At 34.4% G+C, this 21,340-nt stretch overlaps 1 protein-coding gene across 3 annotated transcripts in view; it reads left to right on the plus strand.

Moving 5' to 3' along the window:
• Nucleotides 1-21,340, plus strand: part of DPP10 (dipeptidyl peptidase like 10) — a 1,635,137-nt gene that overhangs the window by 1,458,728 nt on the left and 155,069 nt on the right. For all 3 annotated transcript variants that reach the window (NM_001435101.1, NM_001078070.3, NM_001435102.1), the window contains exons 6-7: nt 3,012-3,064; nt 3,165-3,246. In NM_001435101.1, the coding sequence (NP_001422030.1) occupies nt 3,012-3,064; nt 3,165-3,246 (135 nt within the window). The remainder of the gene's footprint in view (nt 1-3,011; nt 3,065-3,164; nt 3,247-21,340) is intronic.

A 21,340-nucleotide genomic window follows, 5' to 3' on the forward strand; every position in this document is an offset into this window, starting at 1 on the left:
AGGAGGGGGATTCAGGATGGGGAACATATGTACACCCATGGCTGATTCCAATATTGTAAAGTAATTAGCCTCCAATTAAAATAAATAAAATTTTTAAAAAGGAATAGAAATGCCATTCAAGGAGAGAGATGCAGATTAGCACAGACTGAATTTATTCCAATGTGCCTTAATATAGATGTTCAATAAAACCAAGTTCATTTCTTTTTGAAAATTCCCCCTTTTAAAATCTCTGCAACACTATGCAAACAAACATAAAGAAATGTCTGTCTCTAACCTGTTCATCTCCTACCTTGTACTATTTATATTTTATGGTGGACACATAATATAATTTAGTTATGGGAAAATTACAAAACAAGAAGTATTTGAGATCTTCTGTGAGTACATGCACACACACACACACACACACACACATACACATCACAGATAGTGGATTTAGTGGAAAGAGTTCTAAGCCAGGAGAAAAGGGTTAGGATCTAATTACCTGTAAACTGCAAACTATTGGCTTTTTAGGGAACCGATAGTTGAGGCTCAATCTCTATGATATGTTTGCTATGTGTTTGCAGGTTGGGTAGGGTTAACTTTTTTTAAAAATTAAAGTATAGTTCACTTGCAATATTATATTAGCTTCAGGTGTACAGGGCTTTCCTTGTGGCTCAGCTGATGAAGAATCCGCCTGCAGTGTGGGAGACCTGGGTTCAATCCCTGGGTTGGGAAGATCTCCTGGAGAGGGAAAAGGCTACCCACTCCAGTATTTTGACCTGGAGAATCCATGCGGTTGTAAAGAGTCAGACACAACTGAGTGACTTTCACTTTCAGGTGTACAACATAGTGATTCAATATTTTTATAGTTTATGCATATACAATATTATTAACTATACTTGTGACTTATTTATTTTTTTTATATTTTTTTGACTTATTTATTTTATAACTTGTTGTTTGTACCTTTTAATCCCTCTCACCTGTTTTCCTCATTCTCTGATCCTCCTTCCTCTGGCAAATGCTAGTTAGTTCTCTGCATCTGCGAGGGTTAAATTCTTTATTATGATCTTCCATTTCAACATACCAGCTGAGAGAAACAAATGCTGTATCAAGCTAAGAACTACAAAGCAGAAAGTGAATTTATATATTTTTCTCTCTAAATCCCATCATTGGAAAGACATCTAAGTTCTTAGGATTCATACACTGAGAAGAGCCCGTAACCTCTATAGCTCTACGTCATATAAATATGATAGAAAGAGACCAACATTCAATGATTATATTCATCCAGTTTTGTGTCAGTGATTATTTTGGCTTGCTTTGACTAAAACAGTAGTGAACAGGAACTCTTTGTCAAGAGGGATATGAACCTAGAATTCATAGGAGAGTGCATTAGGTAAATTAACAGATGGAATGAATAGTTTGTTTCTACCCATAACATCATTGAAACATTTGTCTGGTTTGAAGACCACTTAATGACTTGGCAGTTTACTTTGGCAACATAACTTTCTGAGATGGAAAAACAATATGTAGAAGTGGTCACAGTTCTCACCTCTTTATCAGCTATAGTAGTAAATTCAATATTTAAAATTTGTAGTCAAATATGGAATTTTATAGAACACAATATGAATGCCAAAATAGACACCAGAAAAAATATTTTTCACTTCTATGACTCTATAGTAAAGGTGATCTCAGGTTTAATAGTTATTCCAAAAGAAATGGAGGAAACACTTCATTATGAAACACAGTAATATAACAAATTGTGGGAGGATTGTAATTTCAATGCACAGAATGAACACTAGTATTTATTTACCAAATATGTGGCCAATCATGTTTAATTGAAGTTATTATTGTAGTGAGAAGAAATAATAATTTGACTTCCGAGGAGTTTTAATTGACAGTATTATATTTGTGCAATGTACATCGACTATAGGATAAGAGAAGTTTTTATAATTACATGCTGAAAAGTGAAAGTATCAATATAAGCTCTATGAATCATGTAAATAATAATATAACAATATAGTTAAGTGGAAAAAAGTTTCTTCACTGGATCCATATAGCTTAGAAAAATATAATTTCATTAAAATGTCACAACTTATCATCTCTCTCCCTAACCTATCTTTTACAATTTTCCTCATTTTCTCTGTATTCCATTATTTCATCATCTTTAATTAATAAGAACCAACATTTACGGATATCTTTGCATCATCCACTATGGTCCTTAATGTCACCTCAACACGGAAGCTGTGATCCTTTGGAGGATGCCCTTTAGAAAGAAACAGGACTCTTTATTAGATGATATAAGATGTCTCTTGAAGATACATACTTGCAACCAATTATTTAACATATAATTTTCAGATATTTCTATGAAGTGCTTGGGGTATTATCCCATTTTGTCTCCACAAGCACTTCCATTTGCAAGAGATTTTTCCCCATCAGAATCATTATTCAACAAATATTGATTGCATGTTGCAGGCAAATATGATACCATATAAGGTAATATGGCAGATGCCAAGGTAATACACACCCAGACCTGATTCCAGTGGGAAAAGGAAACAAGTACTTAAAATCTTATCTAACTTATGCTACAAGGTGTGAAATGGCCTAAGAGTCAAAAGTAAACTTTGAGAGAGAGAAATTCTCTAGATAGGCTGTAATGGAAGGAGGAAAATTTTTCATCTGAGTGAAGTTAGGATATCCTAAAAAAATAAAAAAAAGAGATATTCAGAATGTACAGAAGGAATTTATCTAATATAGCTGAAGTATAGACTAGGTGAAGAGAAGTAGTGGATGATAAGAGCGGAAAACCATGTAGAATACAAATACCAAAACACTGGAGTTGTCAATGTTTTGATATTCAAACTTGAATAAGGTTTGAACTTTATTTTATAGGTAATGAAGAATCACATTTTGAATTCTCTCTAAAACCAATTTTGCATTTCCAGAATTTAGTAAAAAACATATATATATATATATATATATACTCATTAAAATAGAGCCTTTGCTACAAACTATAACTCTTCTTTTTGTTTCAGATTTTTCATTATTCGTATACTGCTTCGTATGTGATCTACAATATACACACTAGGTAAGTTCTTTGATCATCTGGTTTCCATGAGCAACCGTCCAACTGAACTGTAGGTGTAGGTGTCAATTTGTTCATATAAAAATATTTACCTTTTTTCAAGGGAAGTTTGGGAGTTAAATCCTCCAGAAGTAGAGGACTCTGTCCTGCAGTACGCGGCCTGGGGTGTCCAAGGGCAGCAGCTGGTAAGTACAGGCATTAATATGCACCAAACACTGTCAGCCAGGGCCCTATGGGAAATGCCTATAGAAGGCAATGTCTTTAAAAGTTGTCCTATTATATGGATGTTTTCCATTTACTTTAATATCTTGTATCTAATACTCCAATTTAAGAATATATCAAACAGTACCAATATTATGTTGTCAATTAATTAAATAGTAAAAATTTATAAAGTAATGTGTGATTAAACTGTTAGTTGATCATGAAACCCAGAAGAGATCCAAGAATATGAAGGCCAGTTCTGCAAAATTCCGGTTACATCATGTTTTATTTATTCTTAAAGCAAAATTCAGAGCAAAATTTAGGAGAGAAATCTATACTTGACAGTGTTCTCTTAAGAAAAGGTTTTTTCATCATCATAATTTGAAATTATCACAAGTTCAAAAAGAGAATGATTGATGTAAAAGCAGTTTGAGCTTCATGATATTCTTGTACATGTCTCGTGCAGGCCTGGATATAGACTGTAAGGGCAGACTGCTCAGAAAGTGGTATTGCTTGTGTGCATGGCTTGAGCATGGTCAAAAGTAGTACACATGGCCAAACTGATTTCTAAGTGTTTTTGTGTGTTTATATGCCTACTAGCAACAGTGTGAGAATTCCCTTTGTTCCGTATCCTCATCAATACCTAGTTTTTCCAGGCTGTCATATTTTTTGTTAATAATGACATTATTGCTTCTTTATTCCAATTTCTATACTTTTTATTTTATTAAAATCTTTTTGCACTAGCTAACCTACAGATGTGTCTAGTTATGGTGTGATAGTTTCTTTTTTTGTGGAAAGATTTTTTTTTAATTATTTTATTATGACTGTAAGATTAAGGTTTTGGTAATCTATGCATTTATAAAATTCCATTTCACCTAAATTTTCAAATTTTTATCATAATACATTTAACTTCTCTGTTTTTTTAAGCTTTACATTTGTTTCTGTATTTATTTTTTCGTGTTTTCTAATATTATTTGTAGGTTCTGTTCTCTCTTTTTTCATGGTCAGCTTTGGTTGATATTTATAAATTTCACATTTGTCTTGTCAAAAAGCCAAATATTGAATTGATTTTATCCTTCCTAGTATAATGTTAGTGTTTCCTTTTTCTTTTGTAAAAAATAACTGAAGACTAGAATTTTCTCTAAATTTTCCTTAATATTCATTCAAGTTTGATAGTGATATTTTTATACTAATTTGGTTTGAATATGTAGAAAATAGATCATATGTTCTTACTTCTGATGGGTTATTTTGATGTTTGTTTTCGAATTTACAAAACTATGAACTTGGATTTGAAATTGAGTTCTAAAGTTCAAAAGCAGGTCTCTGTAATACTGACTTTGGAAATAATAAGAGTTGATTAATGGCTTAATATAAACTTTTACAGACGTTTTCCATGTGGGAAGTACAATGTTTTATATGTGCCTATTAGGTCTATCTTAATACATAATTAAGTTTTTAAGACTTTTTAAAACAAAAGTTTGTCAATAACAATGAGAGAAATACGTACAAATTTGCCAGACGTTAGACTTGAAGCTGCTTAAGCATCTTTATGGTTGTATTTTATAAAGAAATCCTATGTAACAGTGTATTCATTGTCATATCCACTCTAAATGGTTGATTAAATTATTTTAAAAACAATAAGTAGTAATTTAAAAATGAAAAAAATACTGCTGTGTTTCTGTCCTCCTCAAAAGAAGGCAGAGGTTACACTAAAACAGGTCTTAATCCAGGCACCTGCTTTGAGGGTGCCAGACCTAGAGAAAGCATTCCATCTATATGTCCATAAGAAGGAAGACATAGATTTGGGAATATTAACTTAGAGGTTGGGACCTGAACCCCAGTCACTGGCATACTTGTCCAAGAGGCTCCACCCAACCACCTGAGGCTGGCCTCCCTGCCTTCAAAACCTTGCAGTCATTGCAAACTTGATAAAAGATGCTTTAAAACTTGGGGGCAAACTATTTTTATTAGACACCAAGTGAAACAACTCCTGAATGGGAGAGGTCACTTATGGATGTCTGATCAAAAGATCTTCAGATACTAAGTAATATTTAACAAAATCCTGCTTGTTTGAGCTACAAGTGGTCTGTCATTCCAGATCTTTTTAACAATGAAACAGAAGGCAGAAGACCATATTAATAACAACAAACTAGTTATAGTTACAGCTTGGTTACAGCTCAGGTGGGAAGCAGGCAGGGGCAAAGGGCAGTGGCTTTCCAAGATGCAAGTGCAGGGCAACCCCTAAAGCGGTCCTGATTCCTCTTGGCTTCCCTTTTTATCGTTTCTGTCTCCTCCCTGTGAAGCCTGGTGGGTTACATCCTGTGAAAAATAGGTGGTGGTTCAAGTATTCACCAGATTGTTTATGCCCAGGACCAGAGGTTCTCACTCAGGTCCTCGACTTCCTCTTTTGTAGGCACCCCCAACCTGCGTTGTTCTGCTATCTTGGACTCTATTTTTTTCTATTCTAACTACCTGACAGTTCTAATACCATAGATTATAAGCAGTGTGTTTGTCTTTATCATGGGTCTATTTTAGAAACATTTAAAACAGTGTGTTTATATTCCTATGTAAGACTGTCTCTAGATCCATTCCATTATGATATTCCTAAAAGCTGGCAGCAGAAAATGCACAGAATATGCTAGATATAAAGGTGCAGGTCTGATTCAGAGAAGGGAAGAATCAATGTGTTTATCGGCAGTGGTGAAGTGGGCAGTTCTATAGTCTTACTCACTTTCCTCTGCTGCTGACAAGAGAGCTGGTTCATAGGGCAGAAGCAGATTCTAAACACACAAAATGTCAGAACACAGAAACCCAAGTTAACCTCATGTTTGTGGCACTACAGAGTCGTTGGGACAAATCTATAAATGACTCTTGTTCTGCAAGTCTGAGAGGAGAAAAATTCTGTGCCAAAGTTTATGACAAAATAAGTTTCATACTCTCAATGAAGTAGTATTAGTTGCATGCATTTTCTCTAATGATTCATATTTGCTATCGATTCATTATTCTTTAACATATTTGAAACAATCATAAAAGTGCTAAAAGTTTATAAAAAGCATAGATCTTCTCAAGGGAGTTATTTTGCAGGTGATTGAATCCTCATACATCTATCTTTGAGACTGTTACTTAATCTCCATATGCCTTAGTCTCCTTATCTGTAAAGTGCTGACAATAGCAATGCTTTACTAATAATGCTATCATGTTTAATAAGTATCAATCAAGCATATAGGATTTTAGAGGTGTTAGATTTAATTGTTTTTAAAAGATAAAAAAAAAACTTTGTTACTTGAATTTTAACTTCTTTAGGACTTTTTATGTCACTAAATTTGTGAAGAAATGAGGTTAAGTTCTGTGTAATGGCATTTTTCAAAGTCATTTGGGAAAGTTTGCAGTGAATTCCATTCTTATTGAGGTTATGTTTTGTGCAAGTAAACATAAATTCAATGCATTATCATTAAAGAGTTATCTCTACAAATAGCTATTGGTCCATTTCATGTGAATGACAGGCTTTGTCAATATTTGAAGCCATTAGCAAACTCTTCAATATGATTTCTCAAAGATGAGCCATTGCAATTAATTTAAATGAGTCTTATAGTGTTTATAAACTAAGGACAATTCATTTTTCATCTTTAATTCTCAGTTTCAAATTTTATTTGCTGTAAAATAAACTCCTGGCTATAAAGAAGAAAGGAAAGAGGTTAGGCATAATTCGTAGATAAAGAAAGTCTTAATTAGAATTTAAACGATGTAGAATTTTTTAGTAGCACTAGGTGTAGGGGAAAACAACTTCGATGGATCTAACTACATGAGGAAAGAATCTGACACAATACAACATGTATTATTTATAAAAGGCAGTGAGTACATTACTTTACTTGTAGCAAATGTATTATAGAAGGAAATAATAGATCCTGAAACAGGAAAAGGTATATTAGTCATTCATTTGAAAAAAATTCTGGTTTAAGATGATTTAGCCTTTTTCTTTTCAAAATAGCTTCATCATATGAAAGTTAAAATCACTCATTGTAAAACATTTTGAAAATTCATATAGTTCCTATAATTATATGAATTCTTCTAAATTCATATAATGGAGAAGGAAATGGCAACCCACTCCAGTGCTCTTGCCTGGAGAATCCCTTGGACAGAGGAGCCTGGTGGGCTATAGTCCATGGAGTCAGAGTCAGACACGATTGAGTGACTGACACACACACACAAATTCATATATAAAAATTAATTATACTTACCTATAATTCTACCATAAGAATTGAAAGATTTTGAAAATCAAATGAAATTTGAACATAAGGAAAAAACATTTCACTGACTAAAACACGCTATCTAGAATTAGAAAAAAAAACTCAGTTCAACCTCAGATTCTGTTTTTTATTTTGTGACTTATGGAAGGTTGAAAGTGTTAAGCTTGCTTGTTTTAAAAATGAAAGAAAATCATAGCTATTCTCAGTTTAAATGAGATAGGTCATATGCACAAGTTGATTTCCAGAAAACAGTATTAACCATGTATATGTGTATATATGTGTATGTATCATATGTATGTGTATGTGTATTCAGAGAGAGAGAGAGATAGGAAACTTGACTCATGCAATTATGGCAGCAGTCTGGTCAGCTGGAAACTCTGATAAGATTTAGTATCACAATCTTGAGCTGCAGAACAGAGGCAGAAGTCCTCCTTCAGGAAGCCTGTTTTTGCTGTTAAGGTTTTCAACTGATTAGAAAGGACAAATCATATTATTCTTTAGTTAAGGTGAACTGATTATAAATGCTAAGCATACCTTTTAATTACATTCACAACAGGAGTAGTATTTGACCAAAGAGACACCAAAACTTATCCAAATTTACATATAAAATTAGCCATCACAGCATAGTAAGCACACAATAAATGATATCTATTCATTTGATTCTCACTTGTCCTTTCACGTATTAACATAGTTAGTGCAGAATTTCATCATCTTTACCCTAAAACATTTTACAGCTTATTTTCTAATATCCCTTCTTCAGTGGCTAGCCACTCTAATTCACACCTGCAGAGGTATGGTTAATAATGCAGATCCTTTACAGCTGCCGCAAGCTTATGAAATGTCACTGAGGTGACACAGAGTGCCACTGATGTGACTCACAAGATGTGACTAAGGTGTCACATCATCTGACTCCTGACACTTCATCACAGTGCACAGCACAGAGTTTGCTCTGCCTGAACTAAACTCTGTAATTTGCAGAGGGTGACACAGGGCTGCTTTATGTTCTAAGACATTTCCCTTTCTATACCCATTGTTTTCCTCAGAACTCTTTGTCAAAGACTTTCTATCCTCTTTGACAATTTTTTCCCCAATATGTCTACATCTAAGTGAATTTCTTACTCCTCAATAGTCTAACATTCTTCTTTTTTACCTCAAATTTTAAATATTTTATATTATTTATATACATTGCTATCTTCCACCACTGACCTATAGTCATTTCCAGGGCAGATGGAATAAAGACTATGCTAAATGTCTCTGTCCTCTCTCTCTTCCGTCTTTCCCTCATCTTCCATCCCCTCTTCCTCCTTCATAAAAAATCATTTAGCACAAGGCAAAAGGTTTATTTAATAAGAAACTAATGAAAGACTAACTGTTGTCTCCATGGATAGTGGGATGCCAAAGAAGGTTTTGAGAATGGCATAATATGAAAAGATATCATACATGTAAAGACACATTTGGCAGGAAAGTTTATAACAGAGTGTAGGTAACTAAAGGCAGAGAGCTAGGTTTAGAGGCCATTAGTATAACCTAGCACTGATTTGATAAGAAACAACATATTTAAGAGATGAATAAATCAAGTTTTAAAATGAGAAACTTTGCTTGCAGTTGAACAATGAAAACTGTAAAGTGTTTATTACACATAAATTATGTGTATTTCATTACATTTTACAAATAATCTCATTTAGACTCCTAATTTATTTAAGCCACTTTATTGAATATAAATAAAAATTGATGCATACTAAAGGCTGTACTTTGCATTGAATACATACAAAAGACTGTACATATTTAATGTATAAAAATTGATGAGATGAAAATAAGTAAACACCATGAAAGCATCACCACCATAAACAATGTAAACATATCTATCACCTCCAAAAGATTTTTACTGCTCTCTACTTTTTCATGTGATAAGAACACAGCATAAGATAGATTCTTTGTTAGATACTGCTAGTATTTCTTTCAGTCTATTTAGGGTACAATAATCACCATACCTGTTCTTTCAGTGGCATAAAGCTTTAAACATATTCAGTGTGTTAATTTATCACAACTTAGGTATTTAAAGAAATCACATTTCTGCACTTTATTATATATATTTCTGAAAAACATAATGTTTAGGTAATTCTCCATATACAAACTGTTGCTGTTGGTTAGTTGCTGAGTAGTGTCTGATTCTTTGCAACCCCATGGACCGTAGGCTGCCAGGCTCCTGTGTCCATGGGATTTCCCAGACAAGAATCCTAGAGTGGGTTGCCATTTCCTTTTCCAGGGGATCTTTCAGATAGGGCAGGTAGATAGTTTACCACTGAGCCACCAAGGAAGCCCTTCCAAATACAAGTACAAAACTGTCAAATTTTCTATCACCTGTGTTTTTACCTACTAGATATTTACCTTAAAATTGTACTAAAATCTTAAGTGATTAACAAGGGTTCTTTGCCTCTCAGTTCAGTTGCTCAGTTGTATCCGACTTTTTGCGACACCATGAATCACAGCATGCCAGGCCTCCCTGTCCATCACCATCTCCCGGAGTTCACCCAAACTCACGTCCATTGAGTCGGTAATGCCATCCAGCCATCTCATCCTCTGTTGTCCCCTTCTCCTTCTGCCCCCAATCCCTCCCAGCATCAGAGTCTTTTCCAATGAGTCAACTCTTCGCATGAGGTGGCCAAAGTACTGGAGTTTCAGCTTTAGCATCATTCCTTCCAAAGAAATCCCAGGGCTGATCTCCTTCAGAATGGACTGCTTAGATCTCCTTGCAGTCCAAGGGACTCTCAAGAGTCTTCTCCAACACCATAGTTCAAAAGCATCAATTATTCAGCACTCAGCTTTCTTCACAGCCCAACTCTCACATCCATACATGACCACTGGAAAAACCATAGCCTTGACTAGATGGACCTTTGTTGGCAAAGTAATGTCTCTGCTTTTCAACATGCTATCTAGGTTGGTCATACCTTTTCTTCCAAGGAGTAAGTGTCTTTTAATTTCATGGCTGCAGTCACCATCTGCAGTGATTTTGGAGTCCCAGAAAATAAAGTCTGACACTGTTTCCACTGTTCCCCATCTATTTGCCATGAAATGATGGGACCAGATGCCATGATCTTCGTTTTCTGAATGTTGAGTTTAAAGCCAACTTTTTCACTCTCTTCTCTCACTCTCATCAAGAGGCTTTTTAGTTCCTCTTCACATTTTGCCATAAGGGTGGTGTCATCTGCATATCTGAGGTTATTAATATTTCTTCTGGCAATCTTAATTCCAGCTTGTGCTTCTTCCAGCCCAGTGTTTCTCTAGAACGGTTTCAATTTCTTTGGCGTAACTTGCTTACATTTTAATTAATAAACATTTTGAACTATTTTATTGACTTTAGAGTTGACCTTAATCCTTCTTGGTTTAAAAGCAGATGTGTAAGTTAGCATTTTTTCAAACATGTCGTTGAGATCTCATGTCCCCCACTATAAATCAACACGATTTTGCTTCATATGCTATTATCTGTTTTTTTTTCCAGTATAAAAGTGATCATTTTAAATATCATTAAGATATATTCAAGAGATATACGATAAGCATTTGCAAATGTAAAATATACATGTGCATACTCATACGCACATTCACTCCCTGCTGCTGGTGTCATGTACATTTGGAAAAAATGTCATGGTTTAGAGTCTCAGCATACCAGCATACCAGAGGGGACATAGAAATAAAGAAAAGCAACCACTGAGAGTCAAGGTCTGTTTGTGTGTGTGTGCTCAGTCACTTCAGCGGTGTTGCTTCAGTGGTGTCTGAAGCTTTGTGACCCCATGGACTATAGCCTGCCAGTCTTCTCTGTCCATGGGATTCTCGAGGCAAGAATACTGGAGTGGATTGTGATGCCCTTCTTCAGGGGATCTTCCTGACCCAGGGATCAAACCTGCGTCTCCTGTGTCTCCTGCATTGCAGGTGGATTCTTTACCCACTGAGGCATCTGGGAAGCTGAAACAACATCTATTTCAAGTTAATTTTTGCTGTGTTGTGTGTGTTATGGTGCTTTTTCCTAGTGAGTACTTTGGTGCAGGAAAACTTCCAAGAAATTTACACCATAACATCTTCAAGTGTTTGGAGTGATAAACTTTTCTCATATAAATGAAGTTGGACCTTTTTAAAAACTGCATTTATTTTCATTAGTGGCAATATGTGAAAGCAAGATGACTTTTTCATTTATCTGGAACAAAATGTTTTTGTGTTTTTATTTCCATGAGATAATAAAAGCAGTGATTCTTACTACATTCTAGTACTAGATTTACCTAAGGTCTAATGGGTCTCACTTCAAGTTTGGAATAAGGAAAATCAGTATCAAAAAGTATACTATTTTTCTATAATTAATATTTTGACTAGTAGTAACTGATGAACCAAAATAGGATAATTGGGTTTAAAAAAAATCACAACAAAAATACCCTTAAAATATCTCAAGCATTTTGATTGATACTTTTGCATTGTATTCAAGCACGTGTTTACATTAATGTATCATGTTAGCAGGGGTTCCCTGATGGCTTAGCAAGTAAAGAATCTGCCTGCAATCCAGGAGACACAGGAGATGTAGGTTCAATTCCTGGGTCAGGACGACACCCTGTAGGAGGAAATGGCAACCCACTCCAGTATTCTTTCCTGGAAAATCCCATGGACAGAGGAAACTTGCTGGCTACAGTCCATGGAGCCATAAGGAGTTGGACAGGATGGAGTCACTGAATACATGCTCCCACATACCTACATACATCATGTAGGCAAAGGAGACGGAAAGTACATTCTCACAGAAGTAAAATAAGATAACAGTGTAAGTGTATATGTGGAAAACTATTTAATTACAATATATAATTTAAAGGAAAAGTAATTTCCACTACTATCCAATATAAATCTCTTCAGTGCAGTTCAGTTCAGTCGCCCAGTCATGTCTAACTCTTTGCAACCCCATGAATCGCAGCACACCAGGCCTCCCTGTCCATCACCAACTCTCGGAGTTCACTCAGACTCATGTCCATCAAGTCAGTGATGTCATCCAGCCATCTCATCCTCTGTCATCCCCTTCTCCTCCTGCCCCCAATCCCTCCCAGCATCAGTCTTTTCCCATGAGTCAACTCTTTGCACGAGGTGGCCAAAGTACTGGAGTTTCAGCTTTAGCATCATTCCTTCCAAAGAAATCCCAGGGCTGATCTCCTTCAGAATGGACTGGTTGGATCTCCTTGCAGTCCAAGGGACTCTCAAGAGTCTTCTCCAACACCACAGTTCAAAAGCATCAATTCTTTGGCACTCAGCCTTCTTCACAGTCCAACCCTCACAGCATACATGACCACAGGAAAAACCATAGCCTTGACTAGACGGACCTTTGTTGGCAAAGTAATGTCTCTGCTTTTCAACATGCTATCTAGGTTGGTCATAACTTTCCTTCCAAGGAGTAACTGTCTTTTAATTTCATGGCTGCAGTCACCATCTGCAGTGATTTTGGGGCCCCCCAAAAATAAAGTCTGCACTGTTTCCACTGTTTCCCCATCTATTTGCCATTAAGTGATGGGACCAGATGCCATGATCTTCGTTTTTTAAATGTTGAGCTTCAAGCCAACTTTTTCACTCTCCACTTTGACTTTCATCAAGAGGCTTTTTAGTGCCTCTTCCCTTTCTGCCATAAGGGTGGTGTCATCTGCGTATCTGAGGTTATTGATATTTCTCCCGCAATCTTGATTCTAGCTTGTGCTTCTTCCAGCCCAGCGTTTCTCATGATGTACTCTGCATATAAATCTCTTAGTGTCTTCTAATTATTTAAGCAGCATATTTACGACTTTTCTACCAAATTCACAGATTTCCAAAAGAAATGGAAAATGAAATTCCTATCCTTTATGAGCACATATTTCAGATTATTTTCTTTCAGTTATGTGTTGCTTATTTCAGTGTGAGGAGAAAACTTAGCAACTCATGTACTGTTAGCTATACTTGTATTGCTTTTAAAGGGTTTGCACTGGCAGTATTAGAAGTCACTTGGTAAGTAAGAGGTGACTTGACTTTGATGACTGCCTTGGTGTATAAACAAACTCTTTGACTGCTTTGGTTTTTAAACAAATTCTCTGAAAGCAAGAGTTCAAATTCTGTAATTCTCATAGCATGTATAACTGTACATTGAACTATGGAGTTAGTAGCATGAATTTTTCATTGAAAATAATAAAAAAGAAACTGCTTAGAGAAGATGTTATAACCTGTGCTAGTATGTGAAAGTGGAAGATTTTTAGATACTGACAGTTATAAGTGAGGCCAGCCCTGACTTAGATTTAGAGAGTGACTAGAAATACTACCAAACTTATATTTAATAATAATACTATTAATAACTAAAAACAAGAAAAGAACACCATCAGTTCACTCTATGCCATTTGAGAATACCATTTATGTATGCTGTATTTATTCAACATTTGGGAAAATCAATGGAAATCAATATTGTATATATAAAGTGCCAATTTTAATGACAGAATATCTAAATTTTACTTATCTCTTCTGGGCGGAGGTGGTAGTCTTTATTCTGATTTAAAATGCTTAGTTTGGTTTAACCAGTATGAATTATAAAATTTTATAGAGCTTTTCACTAGGTCTTATGAACTTGTTACTTATTAGGTGTATAAATGGCATAATATCTATTCTAGGAACTCAAAGGAAATAAACTTAAAGATGAAAATACTCACCTTTGGAAACACCTGCAACAGGAAAATTCTAACATGGACCTCACCTTGCAGGGGGAGTCCTCTCTGAGGTGATGGAGCAATTTCTTGGAGGCAGTAACCAACCAACTGAGTTTTGGAGTTATATACCAAGATTTAGACCATTACTTAAAGACATCTTCTGGACTATAAGGAAATTCTCAATTTGAAAAGAAATAGAGTAGACTGGTATGGAATCATGCTTGAATTATTTTGTTTATACTTTTAATAAGAGAAACGTAATTTATACATTATTTCCAAACATCTCATCTTTTGAAAAAAATAAACTATAAATATATGTCAGCAGACTTGAAGTAGAATGAATAACCATAAAAATTCACTGTAATAAAAACTCACTATGTTTCCCTTAACTTACATTTAAACAATTTTGAGTTATTTAGTAATAATAAGATAAATGCAACAGCCATATCATTTTTCCCTATTTGTTTGTTTCCCAACATAAAGAATAATTTCTGTGGCACTTCTTGTCTCATGCTGCTCCTAATGTTGAATTAAATAGTATATTATGGTGTTAGAGCTAGAGACATTCTAGGTTTGCAGATTTTTAAACTAAAAATCTAGACCATACATAATCCAATGTACTGACTACTTTGAACAGATCCTGCTAAGCAGACCATTTGAATGGAATAGCAACATAGATGATGATCAATGAAGGTTTTTAAATATAAGTCTCTTTCTGTTTCATTGCAGCTAAGCTCTTGTATATCTATTATTCTTACTTTTAACCATACAGGGTTATTCAACAGTGCTGCCAAGTCATACTCCCTTAACGGTCTAAATAAAAATTTTAATAATAAGATTATAGTAGTGTTTATCATAAGATATGAAACCATCCTATACAAACCATGAGGTTTGAAGATTCCAATTAGGAAAAGTTCAGTATTCTAGTGATTTGCTGTTTTTTCATAAAATGGCATGAAGAGAACTCTCTGAGAAAACTGGTCTACATTGATGTCAAGATTCCTCATGTCATAAATAATTCCAGGTATCCTTCTGTAATGTGGTAAAGGAACTCTCCCCTTGCTCTCCTTTTTAAGAACGACAAAGATACTGAACATGTGAAAAGAAACTCTATATTTTATGATACTATGAATCGACCATAACCTAAACTATTGTCTTTAAGGAACATGAAATAATAATAATAATAATTCTCCAGAGCCAGGAAAAAGTTGAAAGCAAATATACTCTTTAGCAGATTTCAGAAACTCAGAAAAAGAGACAAATTGACAATTTTGGCTGGTAATTTCAATGCTTGTCTTATAAAAAATATAGTCTTATGGAAAATCCATATAGTTATATGGAAAATCAGTAAGGATATAAAAGATTTAATCAACATAATCAATCATGACACAGTACCCAACAATTACAGAATACAGGGCATTTTTAAGTGCACTTAAAGTGGTCATAAAGTCATAAAGTCTCAATAAGTATAGGATAATGGGATTCAAGCAAAGTATGTTCTTGGGCCATAAAGGAATTAAATTAGAAATAAAAAATAAACATAAACCACACACACACAGAAACACACATTTTTAATGGGCCATGAGTATATCCATTAAGAAATATAGTATCTATCCATTCTAAATATAGATTTTATCCTGTGGCTATATCATACCTATGTCTAAAGACATCAGAAAACTTACTGTAATATTATTTATAATTAAAAAATTAATAAAAGAATAGAAACAACTTTAAGTCATCATTATGAGACTAGTGAAATAAATTAGGGTGCATGAAATATAAAATATTAAGCCATTAAAACTAATATGATCCTTCCACATGTGCAGATATTCAGTGCCATCCACTAATAAAAGTTAATTAAATTAATAAATATGCTCATTATTGTAAGTAAAACAACACTAATTATATATATATATATATAATTTAAATATTTCTAGAATCCACAAGACATTCTAAGAGTAGTTATGCCGTAAGAGTGAACTGGGGTTTGAGAGAGACTTTTAATATTACTTTATTGTATTTTCTTGAACTTGTCTTATTTTTAAATAAAATACATTTTTATTGATACATATAATAAAACAAAATTACACATATATGTGTACTGTATGTTAGGAATGGATATATAAAATGAGATTTCACCTGTGCTACAGTATGAAACCTAATCAGGGAAAAATGTATCAAGGAGATATATGTTAGTAAAAAAATAACTCCTGGTTTAGAGTAGCAGTATAATAGGTAATTTAGTCTTTAAAAATATTTGATGTTATTATATTGTTTTAATAATTAGAAGAGAAATTAGTTTGAGAAAGAATGAAGGACATAAAAAAATTGCATATATAAAGCTAAATGAAAAGCAACCATGGCATGCATCTTCAATTCTACTTGTTAGAAAAAAAATTGCTGATATTGAAGATGAATATTAAATGATTTTGGTCACTAACCGGCTAACCTACTATGAGGAAGTAGAGTGTTCCTGTGAAACCCCTATTTAGGAGATGAATTGGCATAAATTAAGAAGCAATTACCAGAGGACACATCTTGCTAATGGATTCACAAAGTTAATCAAGATACACTTGCTCATACTGTTCAGAGCTCTGATGGCTTGTCTCACATGGATGTAGTTCCTGAGGGAGGTGCTAGGTGGCGCCACGCTCACTGATAGCTGTCTGCTCTGCCTTTGTGATGCCCTCCCTGCAAAGCAAAGGCAGAACGCTATTTGAGCTTTTCTCTGTGTTTTGTTAAAACAGAAGTTCTCTGGGTTTCTTTCCATTAGTGAAAACAGGAACTAATCTAATAGGTCTTTCTAAAAGCGAAGTGGTATAACTTTTTCGGAACGTGGATATTTCTGTCTTGTTTCTAAGGTACGCTAATATGAAAAGTAGAATAGAAGGTGAAAATGAAAATGCAAGTTGCTCAGTGGTGTCCTACTCTTTGTGACCCCATGGACTATACTAGTCCATGGAATTTTCCAGGCCAGAATACTGGAGTAGGTAGCCTTTCTGTTTTCCAGAGGATCTTCCCAACCCAGGGATCAAACCCAGGTCTCCCCCTTTTCCGGTGGATTCTTTACCAGCTGAGCCACAAGGGGGAAGAATAGAAGGTAATTATATTAAAAATTGGTACTCAAATCTCTATCCATTCAAAATTATTCTAATAATCACACTTTATGTACCCAGAACTAAACAAGAACATGGGGTGAACATAGCCAAGTTTGGCTTTTTTTTTTAATATAAATTTATTTATTTTAATTAGAGGTTAATTACTTTACAGTATTGTATTGGTTTTGCCATACATCAACATGAATCCAAGTTTGGCTTTTAAGAGTAAATAAACTTGTTCACTAATAGTAAATAGTAAATAAACGTTCACTTTTGAGTTCTTTTTATGTTATCCAAATTGAATATTTTCCAAAGTAACTTTCCTTTGGAAAATTTATACTATATTCTAACTAGTTTTAAATCTGATTTTTAAAAAAAAAGTCCTATCTTGTCCCTGGAACCATAATGATGTGTATCTATTAGTATGTCAGATCTTTCATTCTTAGAACTCGAATCTTCCTCAAATTTAAACCACTATAACTTTAAAAATTATGTTACTTACCCAATACCAATGAATTCAATCTGAAAAAGAAACTATATATATTACACCAGGAATATGATAAATTTTATACTGGAAAATTTCTTTCAGCCTCCATATCCAGAGCATTCTCCATTTAAAGTTGAATAAGTGGTTTCTCAAACCTGATATGGAGGATTGAACTTTTATAGTCTTCATGCAAATTCAACTATAAACTCTGGACAAAACATTAAAAACAAAAAAGAAAACTATGCTGGAGCCTGAACAAAAGTGAGCAGGTTTTTGGAAGGGAGCAAAAAATAATAGTAAAGTGACACTCAAGGTGCAAACTCTTCATTTTGTATGTTTCCTTTAGGGTTCTATCCTAAGAGTAGCTATATTTGAGGCAGAGGTGGACATGTAGTGAGCTGAATCTTTGAAAGTAAACATCTTTGTCTTTCAGACAGGACCCAGAGAAAGAGTCCCTTGGTGACCATGACTGTCAGAGACTAAGAAGGAATAGAATTTTCAAGCAAGGTCCTCAAAGTTGCCTTCTGTGTTCCATGAGTGTTTCAAAAATAAATGCATGAAGAAGTGAAAAGATGGAATGTATCAACAAAGAAATATATATATATACAAAATATGTAAAACCTGTGTATCTCCATCTCTATTTATTTGTTTAGCTACCTATCATATATAAAATATTTTATACACATATATACAAAAATCTTTAAAAAGCTAAAATGGACATTTTTAGAATTGCTGCTGCTGCTAAGTCACTTCAGTTGTGTCTGACTCTGTGCGACCCCATAGACGGCAGCCCACCAGGCTTCCCCGTCCCTGGGATTCTCCAGGCAAGGACACTGGAGTGGGTTGCCATTTCCTTCTCCAATGCATTAAAGTGAAAAGTGAAAGTGAAGTCGCTCAGTCGTGTCCGACTCTAGTGACCCCATGGACTGCAGCCTACCAGGCTCCTCCCTCCATGGGATTTTCTAGGCAAAAGTATTTTTAGAATTGCTAAACAATACCTAAAAAAAGTTAACTGAATGAGATTTAAAGCCAAATAAAATGAGAGAGCAGTGACATACAGATTAGTACAAATTATTTAATCTGAAAAAATTAATGAGAAGGTTTTAAAAAAAGTAAAAAATAGAGCCTCACAAACTAGTAATAAAACTGCAAGAAGTCAAATTTTATGTTAACCAATATTTTAAAAGAAGAGAATGAGACAGGAAAAATATTTGAGGAAGTGATAATCAGAAATTCTAATATTTAATAAAAATTATAAATTCACATATTCAAGATGTTCAGTAACACCCCTCCCACCCCCAAGAAAAAAAGTAAATTCCAAAAGAACCATGTTGCTTTTGTTTAGTGACTAAGTCATGTCCAACTCTGCAACGGCATGGACTGTGGCTCACCGGGCTCCTCTGTCCATGGGATTTTCCAGGCAAAATACTGGAGTGAGTTGCCATGCACTTCTCCAGGGCACTCTTCCTGACCCAGGGATTGAACCCTCATCTCCTGAATTGGCAAGTGACTTCTTTACCACTGGGCCACCTGGGGAACCCAAAAGGACCATCTTGGGAATAAATTAATCAGACTACTGAAAACGGAAGTAAAAGAGAAAATGTTGAAGGTGCCAGAGAAACACTGCAATATAAAACATACAAAGGGACAATTAGAATGCCTACAAAAAACAAAAAAGAATACCTACAGACTTTCTGAAGAAACCATGGAAAATCAAGGTGAAAGGAAAGCAATTTCAGGTAAAAGAAAAATTAAAAAATTGATCACCAGATCTATGCTTAAGAAATTTCTTTATTTTGAATAAAAATGATACCAGAGGGAAACTTAGATCTTCAGGAATGAAAAGCAGAAGATTGGAAATGTTACGCATATGAGTAAACACTAAGCACTAAATTATCTCTTCATTTCTGTGTAAAACATATGACTGTTAAAAGCAAAAATGATGATACGCTTTGACCTTATAATGTATGTACATGTGAGACTGCTTACAACGATTAACAATAAAAGTGGTTGAGGGGTTAGAAAACTACATTTACAGCATTTCTATATTTTACATGAGCTTATGAATTTCCTCAGAGAAGGCACTGGCAGCCCACTCCAGTACTCTTGCCTGGAAAATCCCATGGATAGAGGAGCCTGGCAGGCTGCAGTCCATGGGGTCGCTAAGAGAGTCGTACACGACTGGGCTACTTCACTTTCACTTTTCACTTTCATGCATTGGAGAAGGAAATGGCAACCCACTCCAGTGTTCTTGCCTGGAGAATCCCAGGGATGGAGGAGTCTGGAGGGCTGCCATCTCTGGGATCCCACAGAGTCAGACTCGACTGAAGCGACTTAGCAGCAGCAGCAGCATGAATTTCCTCAAAGGTAACTTATGCAAGGCACTTCAAGTTGTTAGTTGACTAATACAAATCAACTTATCAGTTAAATAATTTTAATATGTAGAGGTATGTGATAGTCTATTTATTCTCTTCAATCAGAATTAGTAGAATCATGCATTCATAAGAAAATGCTAATTTTATAAAACATGTTTGTTCCTATTACATTTTATAAGTTGAAACCAGTTTTTCTGAAGTTGCCTTATAAGTGATTAACAATATACAATTGTTTCAACTTCTTTTTAAATCATTGTAAGTTTTTGTGATTCTAGTTCTTATGGATTTTATTTCTAAAACCAGGGTATATTCTTTTGGTGGTTGATCCAGTTTTAATTATATGGTTAATAAAATATGTATTAAGTAATTCAGTTAGCATGAATTCAGTTCTGATAGCATATTTTGCCCCCAAAGGTGAAGACCTTCAAGAATTAAGTTAGTAATATGTAGAAAACATTTCTTGTGTAAAAAAAAGCCACTAGAGTTTTTAGAGAATAAGTAGCTTGTCTTTAGAATCTGCTATGTTAGTCACTAGAGAATCTGGTTAGAGTGAAATTACAGAATTGCTGAGACATTTAAAATCTAGAAGCAGAAGATGATAAATCAAGAAAACTGTGGACAAATATGCAATAGTTATAGCACAATAACATGCATATAAGGCTAGTTGAATGCATCCATTTTTTTTTAATGAGGGAAATAGTGGGTTTATTTCTTTGGAATAATGGTTGTTTTCTTTTTCTATTTTTGGAGGGGTAAGGGTTTGAAAATAATGTGCATTTATTCTCAAAATAAAAAGAGACTTTACAAAAGAATAAAGTTATTTGAAAAGACTTTGGGGGAAAATTTTATATATTTGCTCTGGACATTTGGATCATTGTATCAGAGAATCTAAAAGATGATGAAAAACAAAATAAAGGATCTGATGGGACAGAAAAGGCTTGACTTAGTTTGCCTGGAAAGCTATAGTGGCTAAATATTTGGTGTATTGTAAACCCTGTTTTTAAGAATAATAAGAAAGTGTCGCTCTAAATCAGTCAATTCATTCCAAACAATTCCAGATGTTTAATTTCTCAAGATGAGTTTTATTACTGCTGCTGAATTTTGCTGACAAAAATTTGACCTATAACTTGCAGAAGTGTTACTGCAGTTTGAAAACTGAAAATAATAGGTCTTTAAGGATACAAATAA

Source organism: Bos taurus, chromosome 2, assembly GCF_002263795.3.
Source record: "Bos taurus isolate L1 Dominette 01449 registration number 42190680 breed Hereford chromosome 2, ARS-UCD2.0, whole genome shotgun sequence".
NCBI lineage: Eukaryota > Metazoa > Chordata > Mammalia > Artiodactyla > Bovidae > Bos > Bos taurus.